Source organism: Nelumbo lutea, chromosome 3 (genome assembly GCF_056320005.1).
Source record: "Nelumbo lutea isolate HS-2025 chromosome 3, American lotus-T2T, whole genome shotgun sequence".
NCBI classification, from domain to species: Eukaryota; Viridiplantae; Streptophyta; class Magnoliopsida; order Proteales; family Nelumbonaceae; genus Nelumbo; species Nelumbo lutea.
The window spans coordinates 38,980,734-38,997,165 of NC_142686.1; the positions used below are offsets into that span (position 1 = coordinate 38,980,734).

A 16,432-nucleotide genomic window follows, 5' to 3' on the forward strand; every position below is an offset into this window, starting at 1 on the left:
TGTTCTAGTAATTATCATTCCAAATAATTAGTACTTTATTATGATTTTTTTATATTTTCCAAATGATTTTACATACACAATATGTGGTTTTTGTTTATATGATGTCAAAAGCAAATTATTTACTACAGTTTTGTACTATGATTTTTTATAAATAATTATCATTGTATGAATATTTTGCAGAGCTGACATCTGGTCATTTGGGATAACAGCTCTGGAATTGGCTCACGGTCATGCTCCTTTTTCAAAATACCCTCCGATGAAGGTATATACATCCAATATGGAAATTGCAGACTAATACATTTTAAGCATGTATTTTGGAAAGCTTTACATAAATGAGCAAAACATCTAATTCTTTTCTACTCTCCTGCCAGGTTCTCCTCATGACCATCCAGAATGCCCCTCCTGGACTTGATTATGATCGAGATAAAAGGTTCTCCAAGGTATCAGTGGTCTTTTTGGCTAGTTAAGGATTTTGTGTTAACTTTGTCCTTCACACGAGCAAAATTTTCATCTTTCTAACTTTTGCTTCACGTGAATGCATGGCAAAGATTAAGATATAGATCAACAAATTTATGTCATAACTCATAATATGCTTTATAAGTTAGGTTACTTAAAGCATATTTTCAATTGGCTGTTATAGTTCTCTTTTAGCAGTGATTAATATTCTAATTAAAGGATTTCCAGTTGTGACCAGTCTTTCAAAGAAATGGTTGCTATGTGCTTGGTAAAAGATCAAACAAAGAGACCTACGGCAGAAAAATTACTGAAGCATTCTTTTTTCAAGCATGCAAAGCCCCCAGAGCTTTCTGTGAAGAATTTATTAACCGACTTGCCTCCACTTTGGGACCGTGTAAAAGCCCTCCAGGTTAGCCACCTAAGCAATGTGCTGCAAAGTTCTTTCTTATTCTCTTCCTGAAGTTTTGCTATATTGAACTTACGACCTTCTTGCAGCTCAAGGACGCAGCACAACTGGCTCTCAAGAAAATGCCTTCAGCAGAACAAGAAGCATTATCACAGGTTGGAAATACCTAGTCATAGTTATGGATATACTTGTTTTGAAATTTGTTTTCCCCAAATAATCAAGGAATTTCTCGTCTTTTTTGATAAGTGATTAGGGGATGTATCTAGCAACCTAACATGTGAAAACATGTATTTTTATTCATTTTAGTTGGGAAATTTTTCCTTGTCCGAATTGTCAAAAACGAAAAAAAAACCTTGTCGGTCTATAAAACTGATAGGGATACTTATCTGTATTTATTTCTTAACTATACATCCATAATTTAATATATTATCAGCATATCAAAAATATACCCCAATTTAACCCATCTCAAAAATATTGAGATTATGATTTAAAATGCATCTCTATAGTGTCCTTCCTATTGGCGACATCTTGCATCTAGGTTACCACATGGGGAAGTTTCTAGATGTTCCTATTGGCAACAGGTTGCATTTTTCTTTAAGAACCTCTGACTTGCACCAAGTCACTCATTTTCATTGGTGCATTGATCATCACTAAACCATTTCAATCAACTTTCTCGCATTGTCTACAAGTAGCACTATCTTTGTCTTTCCTTAGATTCAGTTTTAGTTTAATTCCCCTCATTACTCCACCCGATTTTGTCATCCATATGTCCCTTCATCCTTATTTCTGTGAACTCTATACATACTTTTTCTTGATTGCACAACCTTCAGTTACTTGAAGCACATTGAATATTGTAGGTTCCTTATAAAAATTTCCCTTCAGTTTTTCCTTTTCCATAGGTAGCTCATAGTTTTATATTCTCCACCCAATTTTCCTTTAGTTTTATTGGTAGGTGTCATATTACAATCCAAATGCATATTTCTACTTCATATTTGCAGTATGCTTAAAACAAGTTCTGTGAGTAGCATCTTCAACCTTCCCCAGTTTGGATAATTTTTTTGATAAGTAAAGTAGTTCATTATATTAAATTAATAAACTGATACAAGTATTCTTGGAGAGCTGCGAGATGCATACACTGTAAGGCAACAACAAACTACAACTGTGCCCAAAATAAATGATCCCTGGCTACCCCTTGCTTGGCTAGACGATCAGCCAAAGCATTGGTTGATCGCCCAACATTGTACTCTTACAATCAGACCCCTTGTTAACCACTTGAGCCTCTTGGTTTCATTCTTATAACAGCACACTGCAGACTCTGGATTCTGTAGCCATCCCACTACCACCTTGGAATCTCCTCCACTTAGCAACTATACCATGCCTAACTGAATTGAACTGTACACCTTGAATTGCAGCTTACAACTCTGCCCTAGTGGAATCCCCAACTCCTAGGGGACCTGAGTAGAGAAGTGCCACATTTCCAGCTTCATTGCTTGTAACCCCTCCCAATCCAGAAGGATCTGGATTATCTTGACTACTTCCATTGAAATTCAGCTTCAAGACACCTACAGGAGGAGGTACCCAGCTTGCACTTATTCTAGCCTTTAGGGAAGAGCTACTTAACACTGCAGCCCAATTTCTCCAAAAATTATTAAAGGGGAAATGATGGAAAAGCTCCAGTATTTCAACCACTGGACAGCCCTGTTCAAGATACAGTCCTTTAGTTTTTGTATATTTCTCTAATCTTGAAACACTGTAGCGTTCATTTCTTCCCAAACAGTCCAAATCAATGCTGCTCTTGTGCATCTCCACATTAGTCTCCCTCTTCTTTGGTGCCAGGCAAAAGTAGAAGGATCAAAATGTAAGCTTACTTCAGCTGGCCTGTTCCACCTGCACCCAAACAACAAAAAGAATCAATACCACAACTCCGAAGTAAAGGATCATGAAATTAGTAAATAGTAGCAGTCTTCACCATGGGACCTGCAAAGGATACACCAGTTAGGAGAGAGAAAAGGAATGGTCTTCTCTTTTGTAAATTATCCGAGGTGTTTATTTTCCCGTAGTACACTTCCCAACAAAAGGCCATAACCTTAGGGAGAATGGCCTGCACCAAACTTCCTTAATAGGAAAAGACTATTGAGAGGGAGATTGACAGAGAGACCTGAAGAAAGAACACAAGTGAAGGACCCTTTAGGCTGTGGTGACCAAAACAGTTTATCTGGTTCAGAGGGATCCAAACATACTTCAGCAAGAAGACTCAACAGCCTAGTGAGACACTCAGGCCATGTTTGGTTCATTGCTCTGGGCCTCATTCTTTTAATTCTTTCTCATTCTAGGCAAGAATGGGAAAGAATGAATAACATTAGTGTTTGGTTACAACATTCTTGCCATGGCCCACATTCTTTTTAGAATGAAAAATCAGCCCATAGCATAAAAATTGAGTAGCCTGCAGCATGAAAAATAGTCATGCCCCATCTTGCTCATTTTCATTCTTGAGGAAACTCTGCCTACAAAACTACTGCATAGATACTCTTGCAAAAGCACTTTTACAAAAGTACTTTTACATGAATGCGCTTTTATGAAAACACTTTAGTATAAGTACTTTTATACAAACGGACTTTCATAAAAGTAAATTTATGAAAAGTACTTTTATGAAAGCACTTTTATAAAAGCACTTTTACGGAAGTGCTTTTTACGAAAGCACTTTTACGGAAGTACTTTTAGAAAACATCTATGCCAATTGGTAAACATTGATTGTCGGCTATCCATCACTAAACATCTATGCTAACAGTTTTGGAGACCTAGGTTAGCGGTTTATGAATACCAACAATTTTTTATTTTTTGAATAATGCAATTGAGCAACGTAGGACACTTGTCAATCTGAAAAGAATTTGATGAGGGGTAATTTGGTCCTCCAATGATATCATGACACGTGGCATTGCAAAATAGCAGAGTGACAACCACCCCAATAGGCCGAACTGTGAACAGCTAGGCCAGATCTCAGGTCGGCATAAGAGGCAACCTGCTTCCACCAATCTGACCTGACTTTGGTTAGCAACTTAAGCATCGGAGTTCCCACACCGGGTAAAGCAGCCCGAGGACTCTGATCTTTTCTTTCTTTCTTTACAGCTCGACCAAGCAACCTACCTAGTCTGACGTCTGAGCTGTCTGCCAATAGGGAGCGTCAGATCGCACACCATCAAAATTCATTCTTAGGAAAAAAGTGTTAGGTTCATAGCAATATTTTCTCATTCTGCCTATTTTTACCCATTCTTGTCCATTTTAGAATTTCATCTTGGGTAAGAATGAGAAAGAATGGGAATTGAACCAAACATGGGCCTTAGTCTCTTGTAGCAAGACTGTCAGGATTTTCCCTTTTCAGCAGATCCTTGATTACCCTTCTTTTTCTTGCACTCCCCAAACCTCTTACATTCCAACTAATTATTTTTTCATGACTTCAACTTTTAACCTAAGCCCTCCTCCTTATATCAACCTCCCTACTTAAGGTGTTTCCTTCTATCTCCTTTCCCGCTAAACTCAATGTCACCTTCAGCATCGAAGATAAGCCTTTCTACCTCTGTCTTTTTTTCTTCTTTCTTTTCTTTCTTCCTTTGCTCTTCCTGGAGTACACTCTGATCTGTTGATTCCCTTCCTCATTTTGGGCCCCTTGATTTTGCCTAATGACCCCTAAATTTGGACCCATCTTATCCTTCTCCAACAATTCCTCCATTGTACTGTCCACACCTTGACTCTTAATTCCTTCATCAGCTATTCCTTCCTTTCGTTTAAGGTCCTTGGCCATTCACAGATTAACACCAATCTTCTTTCTACCTCATTTCCATCCCCCTCCTTCTGTCCTCTTACTTCCACTTCTTCATCACCGTCCCCTTCACCTCCTTTGAACTGGGTAGCTGGTGTACTTGTTACAAGCAAAGCACACACATCAGTAACCAAAACTGAAAGGACACATGTACCTGGAGTGGAAGGACCTGGAAAGTGAACAAGGGGAATGGAAGACTCGAGGTTGGAAGTCAGCAGCATCAGCCCTCTCTGGCACCCCAAGTAATCCTTCATGGTGATTGATATCTTGTCCCACTGCCCGTACACCTTGTGGTTGCTGAGAGATTGGATGAAGTTCCTCTACAAAAGGAGGGGATGCAACCTGCTCAATTTTGGTTCTCTGCAGCCTGCTCAACTTCCTTTGTTTCCTTTCCTTGAGTTAAATCTTCTTCCTTTTCTTCTAGGAGCAACTATTCCGTTCATCTCATTCAAATTAATCTTCAAATTTGGATCCACACTGCCAAAGCTCGAGGATTCAAAGGAGGAAGAATCACTTTCATCATTGCCAAACATTGAGTCTTCATCTAAAACTACCTCCTTCCCTTTGTTATAAATAAGGACTCCAACTTCTAAAAAACTCTAATAACACTTCCCTATCCCACTAAACTTACTTTAAAGACACCAGAAATTCACACACAAGTAGAAAATAAATAAAAAACTGAAATAGTGCCAATATCCTATAACCCAAAAATTCTGAAATTGGTACAGTAATCGGAAAACTAACTTAATTCTCCATTGCTTCTTTCCTTGCTTCTGTCCACATCAGTAGATGTGGCATTTGAAAATTTTTCACAGATAACAATACCCTTCTCTATAAGATACGCAATTTAAATGTCAAGTTTGTGATCTATTGCAGCAAACTTCTGCTCAAACTTGTCATCTATTGCAGCATTTTTCTGCTCCAAACCATGAAGTTTATCCTTCTTTTCTTCATGGCTACGAACCAAAGCATCAATCTTATCATTGACTTCTTTCATTGTAAGGTCTATCATGTTTTTTCATGACACCCTTGGATATGGCTCTGATTCTTCTTGATATGAGACTTATCATCTTCAGGTTTGGCTCTATTACCAAACTGATGGACAGGAAAGGGTCTTATCAACTTAGGGTCTGGTGGGTGGGTTCTGTGGGGTAAATGAGGGGTGTGGGTGATTAGAGATGAAGGATATGTATGAAGAAACAATTAGAATGCTTTCCATAACCAAAAATGAGAAAGAAATAAGAAAAAAGAGAAGAATACTTGCTGTTAGAGTAAACAGAAAAGAGAAAGATTGCTCAAAAGTAGAAATGAGAGAGAGGGGGGGCAGAGAAAAACTTCTGGCAACAGCCAGAATTCATCAAATCATTCTCCTTTAACTCCAATTACAATGACTCTATTTATAGACTCAATTTATTAACTCGGATGTCCCTTTTCAGACTCTAATTTGAACCCGGAAATTGACCCAGCACAACTCCTAATTGCTTTAGAACTAAGACAAATCCATAGCCAACCCATTAAGACTCTTAAATAAGGAATCCAACTCCTAAACAACTCTAATAACACTTTCCTAATCTCACTAAATTAACTTACTTTAAAGACACTGGAAATTACAAAAAATAGTAAACCATGAGTTGAATAAAAATATTAATTATGAGAATTATTTTAAATAGCAAGTCGAAAACTAACCATAAATAGGAATTTAAAAAAAAAAATCTATTGTTAAGACACCCACAAGTAGAAAATAAATAAAAAAACTGAAAGTGTCAATATCCTATAACCCAAAAATTCTGAAATTGGTATAGGAATTGGAAAAGTAACTTGATTCTCCATTGCTTCTTTCCTTGCTACCATATCTGCAATTCCGCCTTACTCTCCCTCCTTGGGCCTAATAAGGCTATTTGATTGATTGCCTGAAGGCCTCTCTCTTGTGGGTCTTGAGAAAACATGCCCATCTCTATATAACATTTTTTCAGCTTCCGAGTTATCATTTGAAATGTCACTCGATGGTTTTAGTCCACTCAGTCCAAAAACTTTGGTTTGATTTATAACTGAAACCTCAACAGACTGATCCAACCTCTCTTTTGAGTATTTATTTATTTATTGTTGATTTATGTTTTAAACTGTTTGCATTTTTCACACTGTACTACTATTTATGTGCTTGCATTTCTGCTGTGGACATTTACCTTGGTTTTTCTCTACTCAATAATTTTTTAGTTATGACAATAAAGTAAGTACCTGGATAATATTTTTATGCACTTTAAAACTGCATGATCTATATTTTTGGGGAAATAGCAATAATTGATCATGTTTCCATTAATTAAGAAATTCTGTTGCATTTGGAAGTACTTAATCTTACAACCTTTTTTCTTTATTGTGTTTGTATGTTCACCTGCATGTGCCCTTGTGTTCTCATTTTTCTTGTTATCAGAGTGAATACAAACGAGGTGTTAGTGCATGGAACTTTGATGTTGAGGATTTGAAAGCCCAGGCAGCACTGGTATGGCAGATTTATCTCATCACAACTACCAAGTACCATTCTATTCTATAATTAGAAAAAAAACTGAACTGAATACCCAGGTTGAATTGTTTTTATGGATTTCTCCTATCATTCTGGTAGATTCAGGATGATGATGATGTTCCAGGAATAAAGGAAGAATGTGAAAGCATGAGGTTGTTTGTTGATGATAAGGTTAGATGATTTAATAGCTTCCTCAGATTTCAAAAATATTCTTTGTGCTTCTATAATGAGCATCATTTTATTGTCATTACTTTCTTAACTTAATTTTATATAAAATAAGTTATTGATAGACTTGGTTACTATTGGCAGGACACCTCTGCTTCTGCATCTAGTTTGGGAAAATCAATTTCTACAAATGACAATGATTGCAGGTATGCCTTGTTGGACCTAAATTTGTTAGTCCTAAATATCTTGTATGATTTTTAATTATGCCAAATGAACCTATCGTGATGATGATAATGATGAAATCAATCACGTTCTAGCACATTTTTATTACAGTAGAAGTATAAGAGGTGCTGAATTATCACAATCTCAATACTTGGGCACAAGAGAAGTTTCAGAAAGTGGTTTGCTTGGCTCCAACAATCAACATAAAACTGAAGGGAATAATATAGAAGAATCGAGCAGTGAATCACTAGCATCGACCTCTCAGAAGGACATGGTGAATTCTCACTCTAAAAGTCAAACAGGGAAAGGCCGTCAAACTCAGAGTGGACCACTAATGCCTGCTATGGTGCTTAATAATTCACTACCAGAAAGGTGTCGTGCTTCTGAAAGGTTTGTTGTGATTGCTATTATTATTTCTGTCATCTGCTTGAAGCACTGTTACCTAGAATTCTATGATGTATTCAAGTTCAATCTTTCAATTCACTTCATATTATTGCTCCAGGGTTTGCATACCCACTTTGGCTAAAAAGGAGAAGTTGGAGGAGTTAAAGGAGTTATATTTTAGTCTAGAATCATCTTTATGACATTTTTATTGCTAGGTTTATCTGATCTAGCTTCCAAAATTTTAGGTCCATTACCCTCTTTACAGCATGAATAATTGATGTATCCTGCTATACAGCCTGCTGACTAGTGACCACTAGATACTGATGATGCACATTTCTTTTATTTTTCTGATCAAGTGGTGATTACTTTGAATATGCCTCCAACTGTATGTAAAATAGACACCAATCTTGTGACTGTTCGGTTATTATAAGGTTCTAATTGTGATACTAATAGAAAGCTTGATAATTCACTAATTTTTTTCAGATCACTGGTTTATCCCTACCTCTTGAGTCACATATGCATCTAGACTGGCTTGAGCTTTACCTATGGTCAAATATGCAAAAAGTCATGATTTTCTTTTTTGCACATGAAGTACTTTGTCTGCACAAAAACATATTTAATAGAGGTAATTGAGTGCACAAAATATGTGAAGGACTTTGATTGCACTAATAACCTTATATTCTAGTGGCAGTATGTTAAAATAGGTGATTGAGTGCCTTTCTCTTTTACTGCTTTGGGCCATCTTCTGTTATCAAGTGAGGTTGACTCTAGGAATAGAGGGAGGATGTGATGAGAATGGGCCGAATGGGCCTTAGTGTTCTTTATTTCTTTTAAGTAGTATTTAAAAGTTATGTTTCTTTTATTTTCTTTAATTGTTTCTTTAGTGCTGGCCACCCCATTAAGGGCATCCAAGTAGTTGTACTTAGACTTAGAATTATTAATAAAAGTGATGAAAGTGGGCTAGAGAGAGAGGTTCAAATTCTTCTTTTCTCTCTTCCCTTCTTTTCTTCTTCCACAACCTATTGCTGAAACTTCTTTCTTTTTCTTTCTCTTTCTCTCTTTTCTTCTTTTCTTGCATTATCTGAATTACTGTAGGTGCAATTTTCAACTGAGGATATAGAAAATCTTCATACCAACATGAGGAAAGGAATTGGAGTGAATTATTTTTGGGTCTTATCACTTAATTAGTAATTGGGAAACATAAACAGCATGAAGAAAGGAAGGGTAGGACCGTAGGAGTGGGCTCTCACCTTTTGTTCTTTAGATTGGAAGAAAAATTAAAAGAACTGCTATCCCAGTCTGATGTGGTTCTCATGGTTGTCACTTCTCTAATAAGAACACAATCTGGAAGAAAACCTAAAATAATTCTTCCACTTTTCCTCTGACTTTTATATCTTGTTTTGTTTTCTATATTCTCACTATGTACCTATCACATACACATTTATGCAACACATAAAGGCATAATAGTACTATCTTGTATTTTATATATTGTATTGTTTTATAAAAGAGGGGAGAACTGCCCCAAGATTTAAAATGTCGGTGTCAATGGAAAGGTTGATCGTTCAAATATAGGAATATGTCGAAAATGTCAGAAATATTGTAAAAATTATAGACATTGTGGAAACATTGTAAAATATGCAAAAATATAAAATGGTATTTTGTGAAATGATAAAAGCAGCACACCTTTTTAAATAGTTATCTTGTTCTAAATCATTAAACAAAGATAAGAAACTAAGGTTATAAACAAAAAAAAAAAGTGTTTTGAAGTTGTCCTGTAAACCTTAAGATTCAAAACTACATGATATAATGAGTTCAAGAAAAACTCATAAAAAATGCAAATCGTTCTAATAGGCGGGCAATAACATTGCAACTCTACATATCTACAATATTCACCAACTTATATTATAATACTATCTCTTGTATTCCACATAGTGCTAGTATTGTTCACTGGGGAATATGTCAACTCCGGTAAAATTTCGTATCACTACCCATGGAAATGGAAATATGTTGTGGAAACTATCTCATGTACTCCACATTGTGCTGGTAGTGTTCACTGGGGAATATGTTGATTCCAGTAGAGTTTCCTGTCGCTACCCATGGAAATGAAAATATGTTGTGGAAATATTAGGAAATTTAGGGGCATTTTAAACCATGAACTGCCCCAAGTTATGGGGATTTGCATGGTTATTGGGTTATTACATGTAAACTCCCTTTTACACATCAAAAAGAGAACTGAGATAGTGAGATCTTTTCAATACTGCCAAAAGTGATCTTGGCTAGTTGAAGCCTACAAAACCCCTTAAGGATCAGTACCTAGCAAACCAATATTCTCTCTGGTTTCCCAATTAAGATTTCCACTAAAGAGATTTTATCAAAAACTCTTCTTCTCTCTTTCCATACAAACCCAACATAGAGCAAATAGTAGCAAATCCATAGGATGACACCCCTTCTTTTTTTTTTTTATCAGCCATAGGATGGCGATGGCACCCCTTGCACAAAAATCTTTCGCTGCCAGAGTCAAATCAGCATATGGCCAACAATATAGCTTTAGCAATTGCAGCAAGTGGTCCAAAATCTCATAACTTGCAACTTGGTAGATATGTGGGGCTGTTTCTTTTTCTGTCCACACAAATTACAAATATTATTAGTGGGCCCCTCCCTACCTATGGATACTATACAGTTGAGGATATGCATATTATGTAAAGTTGCAGTATGGCCAACTACTACGAGTTGGTCAACATGTTATTCACAAGTTAATGCATTGATAACACTATCTGATTTTTTTTCTCTTGGTTGTACAAAACTGAGATTTCTAGATTCATTATTATCAGGTGTGAGATTGAGAGTCAACCAGCAAATGAGAAGGGTAAGCACGAAGTACGGAGAGCACCCAGCTTTAGTGGTCCATTAATGCTTCCAAACCGAGCTTCTGCAAACAGTTTGTCAGCTCCTATAAGATCATCAGGAGGTGCTATATTTTAGATGATTTCACAGGAAAAGCTAATATATTTCCATGTTATTTCATAATATGCAGCAGTATATAGCTTATGCAAATATTCTGGTACTTATTCTTTTTTCTCTCCTATAGGATTCAGGGATTCCTTTGAGGAGAAGCCAAAGGCAAACGTGGTTCAAATAAAAGGTCGATTCTCAGTAACATCTGAAAATTTGGACCTTGTAAAGGTATCCATCATTCTTATGATGTCTTTTCCCTATATTAAATTACTGCCACTGAATTAAAATATGCATGTAGGATATTCCATTATGTACTGTTTCAAGAAGGACTTCACCGGTGAGTAGATCAATCTTTGTAAACTTTTTTTCTCAATTGTAGCGACATTTCTGTTTTTCATATTTTGTGGCTTCCAGGGATCACCTCTGAGGAAGTCTGCTAGTGTTGGTGACTGGCAAGCTGATGCGAAAAAGTTGGTTAGTGTACCTGCACCATTTCTTGTTTATCAATCTTATTAAAGCTTTGATTAAGATGGTGTTTTATTGGTTGAGAAAACCTATGCTATGGTTAAAAGTTGGTTACCACTGTTCTTAAACTAGTTGTTCTGTGAAGTTATCTTCTCGGTGTGGCTTATGCTTTGTAACCCTTCTATTTCTGAACGTGTATTTTAGTGGTGTATGATTGTTTCCTTGAAGAGTTTGTTTGGGTCAGGCTTTTCCTCACAGGAAACGTTTTTTTTCTGATTTTCCCACTGTAAACATGGAAAAATAGAAGGTTGAACAAAAAGAAAGACTAATCCATCAACCATGAAAAATGTACAGTACTTATTAACAAAAATGAAAAAAAAAAATGCAGTCATGAACATGTGTGTCCACTGTAAAGAGAATATTGATTATATGTTATTGAATGTGGATATTTGAAATCTTTAACAATAATCAATTTTACCAAAACGTATTGCATTTGGAATTTTTTTTGTGTCTTAGAACCTTAACCTTTGTTCAATCTTATTAATATTGATTTTTTCCTGTTTTGTCAGCCTGTCAATTCATCACCTAAAGAAGTAACCAACAGTACTGTACCTGCATCAGTTCTCATGCCTTATCTTCAGAATCTTTTCCAGCAGACCTCATTCCAACAGGTAAAAGAAAAAAAAAATTATTTGATTTTCTACATGATAGCTTTGAGGGGTTTTTTTTCGGTAGACAATTTAATTTCTTCAAAAAAACTTTACCTTTCCATAATGCTGATCTTCCTTTTCGATATTATTTTGTTAATTTGTCAGGATCTCATTATGAATCTTCTGAATAGCTTGCAACAAGCTGAGGTAGTAGATGGTAAGTAAAACAAATCTGCCTCTGTATGTGTTCAGTTGTATTATTCTAAGGTAGAAATTAGAAGTGTTTGACAAGTTCCATTAAAGTGCTTCAATTATGTTTCAGCTTTTCAAAGTGGGAAGATGCCCCCACTACCTCGCAATTTGGATAATGATGCAAATGTGAGTATATTTTGATGCCTTCATCTGCAATGTTGAAATGGGCCCAATGTGCTGGAAGGGGCTGTCTCATGTTATTTGACAAGTTTGAATTGGCTTGCTTTGGTTCTAATAGAAGTGCTTAGTCTAATTCTCATTAATTTGGCCAGCGGAAAATATTGGATCAAGTTAATTGGCAACTGAATCATAACAAAATGGCAAAGCAACATTTCAAATGTAAACAGTAAAGCTTGGCTTGGTTCTTGGATGAAGGGATAATCTCCATCCAAAAGATGATAAGATTTGCATGATTTGGATTTAGTTCTTAAATAAGATGATAAGATAAAACCTTTTTGGATGGGACCTTTAGAACTTTCAACCTGATCAATGTCACTAGATGACTAGTTCATTGAAAGATGCTACATTATGACAGTGACAGAGTAGAGAGCTTTGGGGAGAGGAGACCAGAGGTGGTAAACTCTTATTGGATTAGTTCAAGAGAAAGGACAGACAGCCATTTTATTCCTCATCTCTCCCTCTTTTTCCCTTTCCCTTCCTGTATTTATAGACTTTCTTTTCTCCTTTGCTCAAAAGTGACCACATCTCACCAACTAATGTTGGACCAAGGAAGCATGCGAATGAGTCTTGAAGTGAAAATGCACCTTGTAAGGTGGCATGATTGTGAACATGCTTCTCAAGGCACCCATAAGATTGGGTTCCAAATGACCTGATCCATTGGTCAACTGGATCCCAGAGATCAAACTTGACTCTGCATACCCCTTTATTGTGGAAAAGACTACTGCTGATTTGTTGCTCTAGGGTTCCACATGCTGTACATGTGTCTCCTCACTAAAAACACACACCAAGGGAGAATAATACACATTTTTTGTGTCTAATTCCCAATTACTGTGGAATGGTGATGGTACTGCTTCTACCACTCATTCTTGCATGTAGAGTAGTTTTAATGCTTTTTTCCATGGGATGAACTGAAAATGGAATTTTTGTACTTCTTTTCTTTCCAATTTGATTTCTCTATCTTTAGAATGCTCTTTGTTTCCCTCTTGTATATATTTTTTAAGGTAATTTATTCAAAATAAGAAAAAAGAAATAGCAGAAGCCCCTAATCAGCTAGAACCCATCACCTGTCACCTGGTTCTCCTTGATGCTTCATTATTCAAGAAGTTATTTTCTTTACAAACCCGCAATTCTTTTGATAGTTAACAAGTAATTTTATTGCATAATTAAGGATGAAATACAAATACCCAACACCCCAAAGAAAGGGAGGTACGTAACTCAAATTCAGACAGTCAGAGCTGACAACGTTGCACAGTTTCTGTTCCACACTAGCACAGTTGCTGACTGTGTTCTTTTATTAAGTCTATGGCTGCTGTTTTGACAGGTGGAAACAGCTGCTTCTGAAAGGGAGCGGTTATTACTTACCAAAATTTCAGAACTGCAGACTAGGTCAGGCATTATAGCCTCTCTCTCTCTCTCTCTCTCTCTCTCTCTATCTATCTATCTATCTATATAATATATATATGTATATATATATATATACATATATATATATATATATATATATATATATATATTATCTATCTTATTACTTAATTATTCTGTGTAGGATGATTAATCTGACTGATGAGCTGACTGCTGCAAAGTTGAAACACATGCAGGTAAATCATCAATGATCATTTAAATCTAGGCGATTTACTTTTTTAGTAAGAAACTATCCCGATATTTTATAAAACCAGTTTCTGTAGTTTATCTTGAAGACTATAGCACCAGTGAGAAAAAGTGTTACAAGTTGAAGGATCTAGAAGTAGGGGAAGACCAAAAAGGACATGTGTTGAAGTAGTGAGAAATGATTTAAGGGCACATAACTGACCTGACTATTTCTTATGCATGCTGTAAGCATGTCTTTCTAAGGTCTACTGTAAATGTGTAGTTCAGTCACCAATGCTAGAAGCAACACAAGGTCTGAAAGCATATAAAGCTTTATTCACATAATGCCTATAAATCATTACCTCCCCTTGCTCCTAGTTCCCAAGATAGATATGAGGCCCTACTGTGTTAAGTAATTTTTTTTTTATCAATAACTATGTTAAGTAAATTACATTCAGCTGATCTTTAGTCGAGTGCTGGAGAATTAATTTGCAGGTTGGATGAGGTAAAATTTTGCACCTTAGGTTCCTTGAGTTGGATTTAGATTGGTTTTAGAAATCAGTTCTTCCTAAGCTACATATTGTTATATTGAACCCATAGTTGTCAAGGCGATGCCTGGGCGGGCACCTAGGTGACAAGGTGCCCTTGGAGGCTTGCCTCGCCCAGTCACCAAGCAGTTTTGCATACTGTGTAATAAAATACTTTTATATTGTTATTTTTTTGAGATTATAATTATAAAATAAACATTATTAAAGAAAAATATTCATTTTTTGTGTTTATAAACTAATTTCTTTTTATTATTTTCTTATTTGTTAGGGTTTAATCAACACAAACATTGCTAACTGCTGTATTGAACCCTCAATGACTTCAAACACTGCCACCTTTTCTTTTCTTCTTTTCCTCTAACAAAAATAGGGGTTCAGCCCCTATATTTTTTGAATTTTCTTTCCTTTCTTCTTTTTCTTCTCATAAATATGTTGATTTTCTAGACTTAAACATGAAGTCTATAATTTTCTTATGAAAATTATGGATAGTTATTAAAGAAAGTTGGTTATGGAACATAGGGAACTACCCTAGGATATGTGAAAAGTCCATCACCTAGGTGACTAGGCAACAAGGCGCCCCCCTGTTGCCTAGCCTCGCCTTAGTGTCTTGAATACTATGATTGAACCTGGTGATTTGTGGGGCCATAGCCACTGTATATTCTCCACATGTACTAGGAGAGTGAACTAGTGCTTTGGATGACTCATTTAATTATCACAAGAAGAATTTCATTGTAGTAAGATGTTTGGTTTCACACATGGATTAATCTGTCATTTACAGTTACAACAGCAGTTAAATGCTGCATATGGTCGGGAAGAAGATAGAAGCAGAAGGGGCGAAAAGGACTCTTGAAAAACTGAAGCCTGAAACTGTAGAAAAGAGTTTGGTGACTGGGCGATGCAGGCATCATGGTTTATCATATCATGCTTCCCAACCATTTATCAGAGGAAGTCCTTTTAAGGATTCACGGCCTCATGAAAAATAAGGAAAATCAGATCCTTCAGAAAATGTGCATTGCTTTTCATTCATTCAAATGGAGAAATGAGCCCTTCCTTTAGCCGAGAGTGCCATTTGTTTCGCTAATTGGCCAATTATTTTGAATAAATCGCCACTGAAGAATGCGCGGTTGTGATGGTGGTGGTGGTGGCAGGAATGATAGTGTATTTTGTGGAGATTGCAATTGTCATGATATTGAATATGTCAATATTAGGTTTTTTGGCCCTGGTCCCCCTTTTTAATTTGCTTATTATTTTTCTCTTTAATCATCTAAGTTGAAAATCTGTATTTCTGACTCAAGTGATTGTTCTGGAAACCAGAGCCTTGGACCCCCAGTTATCATATTGGTTTTTGTTAGTCAATTTCGGTTCTTAGGGGCCAAGCCAGAGGGGTTGGATTGCTCAGGCATTGGGGTTGACGTATTTGGCGAGGTGATCATCTACCTATAGAACATGAGTTTAAAATATATCTAGCGTGCGTGTCATGGATGTGCAATTTGGGGAGGATGAGTTCTATCTGTCCTGGCCCAATCCTAAGCATTGGGCTCAGGACCCGAGTCTTAGGCCGAGGTTGAGCACTATCTGTCCAGCCTTGGCCCAGCCTGAACTGAAATTTGACATGCTCGGTCTGGACCCAGGCCTCGGCCAGGTTCATACGAGTCATTCAGGCTTAGGCGGGTCTGTAAGTCCCAATGTACTAAAAAAATTGCAATGTTACGTGAATCTACTTTGTATCAATTGTTTAAACTTTTAAGTAGGAAATTTTGGCTCAGTTTGGAAGAAGTACAAATACAAAAATGTGCAGTCTAAATATGAGATCAAATCAGCCCTCCACAA

At 36.4% G+C, this 16,432-nt stretch overlaps 1 protein-coding gene across 4 annotated transcripts in view; it reads left to right on the plus strand.

Moving 5' to 3' along the window:
• The window catches only part of LOC148864355 (uncharacterized), a 33,152-nt gene extending 17,194 nt beyond the window's left edge, over window positions 1–15,958 (plus strand). The window contains exons 5-22 of one of the 4 annotated variants that reach the window (XM_088977623.1): window positions 181–262; window positions 372–440; window positions 695–865; window positions 952–1,017; window positions 7,108–7,176; window positions 7,297–7,368; window positions 7,507–7,568; window positions 7,696–7,974; window positions 10,800–10,936; window positions 11,057–11,151; window positions 11,222–11,260; window positions 11,338–11,397; window positions 11,958–12,059; window positions 12,204–12,255; window positions 12,361–12,416; window positions 13,792–13,856; window positions 14,017–14,068; window positions 15,381–15,958. In XM_088977623.1, the coding sequence (XP_088833749.1) occupies window positions 181–262; window positions 372–440; window positions 695–865; window positions 952–1,017; window positions 7,108–7,176; window positions 7,297–7,368; window positions 7,507–7,568; window positions 7,696–7,974; window positions 10,800–10,936; window positions 11,057–11,151; window positions 11,222–11,260; window positions 11,338–11,397; window positions 11,958–12,059; window positions 12,204–12,255; window positions 12,361–12,416; window positions 13,792–13,856; window positions 14,017–14,068; window positions 15,381–15,452 (1,600 nt within the window). In that variant the 3' untranslated portion in view covers window positions 15,453–15,958. The remainder of the gene's footprint in view (window positions 1–180; window positions 263–371; window positions 441–694; window positions 866–951; window positions 1,018–7,107; window positions 7,177–7,296; window positions 7,369–7,506; window positions 7,569–7,695; window positions 7,975–10,799; window positions 10,937–11,056; window positions 11,152–11,221; window positions 11,261–11,337; window positions 11,398–11,957; window positions 12,060–12,203; window positions 12,256–12,360; window positions 12,417–13,791; window positions 13,857–14,016; window positions 14,069–15,380) is intronic. The other 3 variants (XM_088977624.1, XM_088977625.1, XM_088977626.1) reach the window with 3 other exon arrangements.
• The last annotated feature ends 474 nt before the right edge of the window (window positions 15,959–16,432 follow it).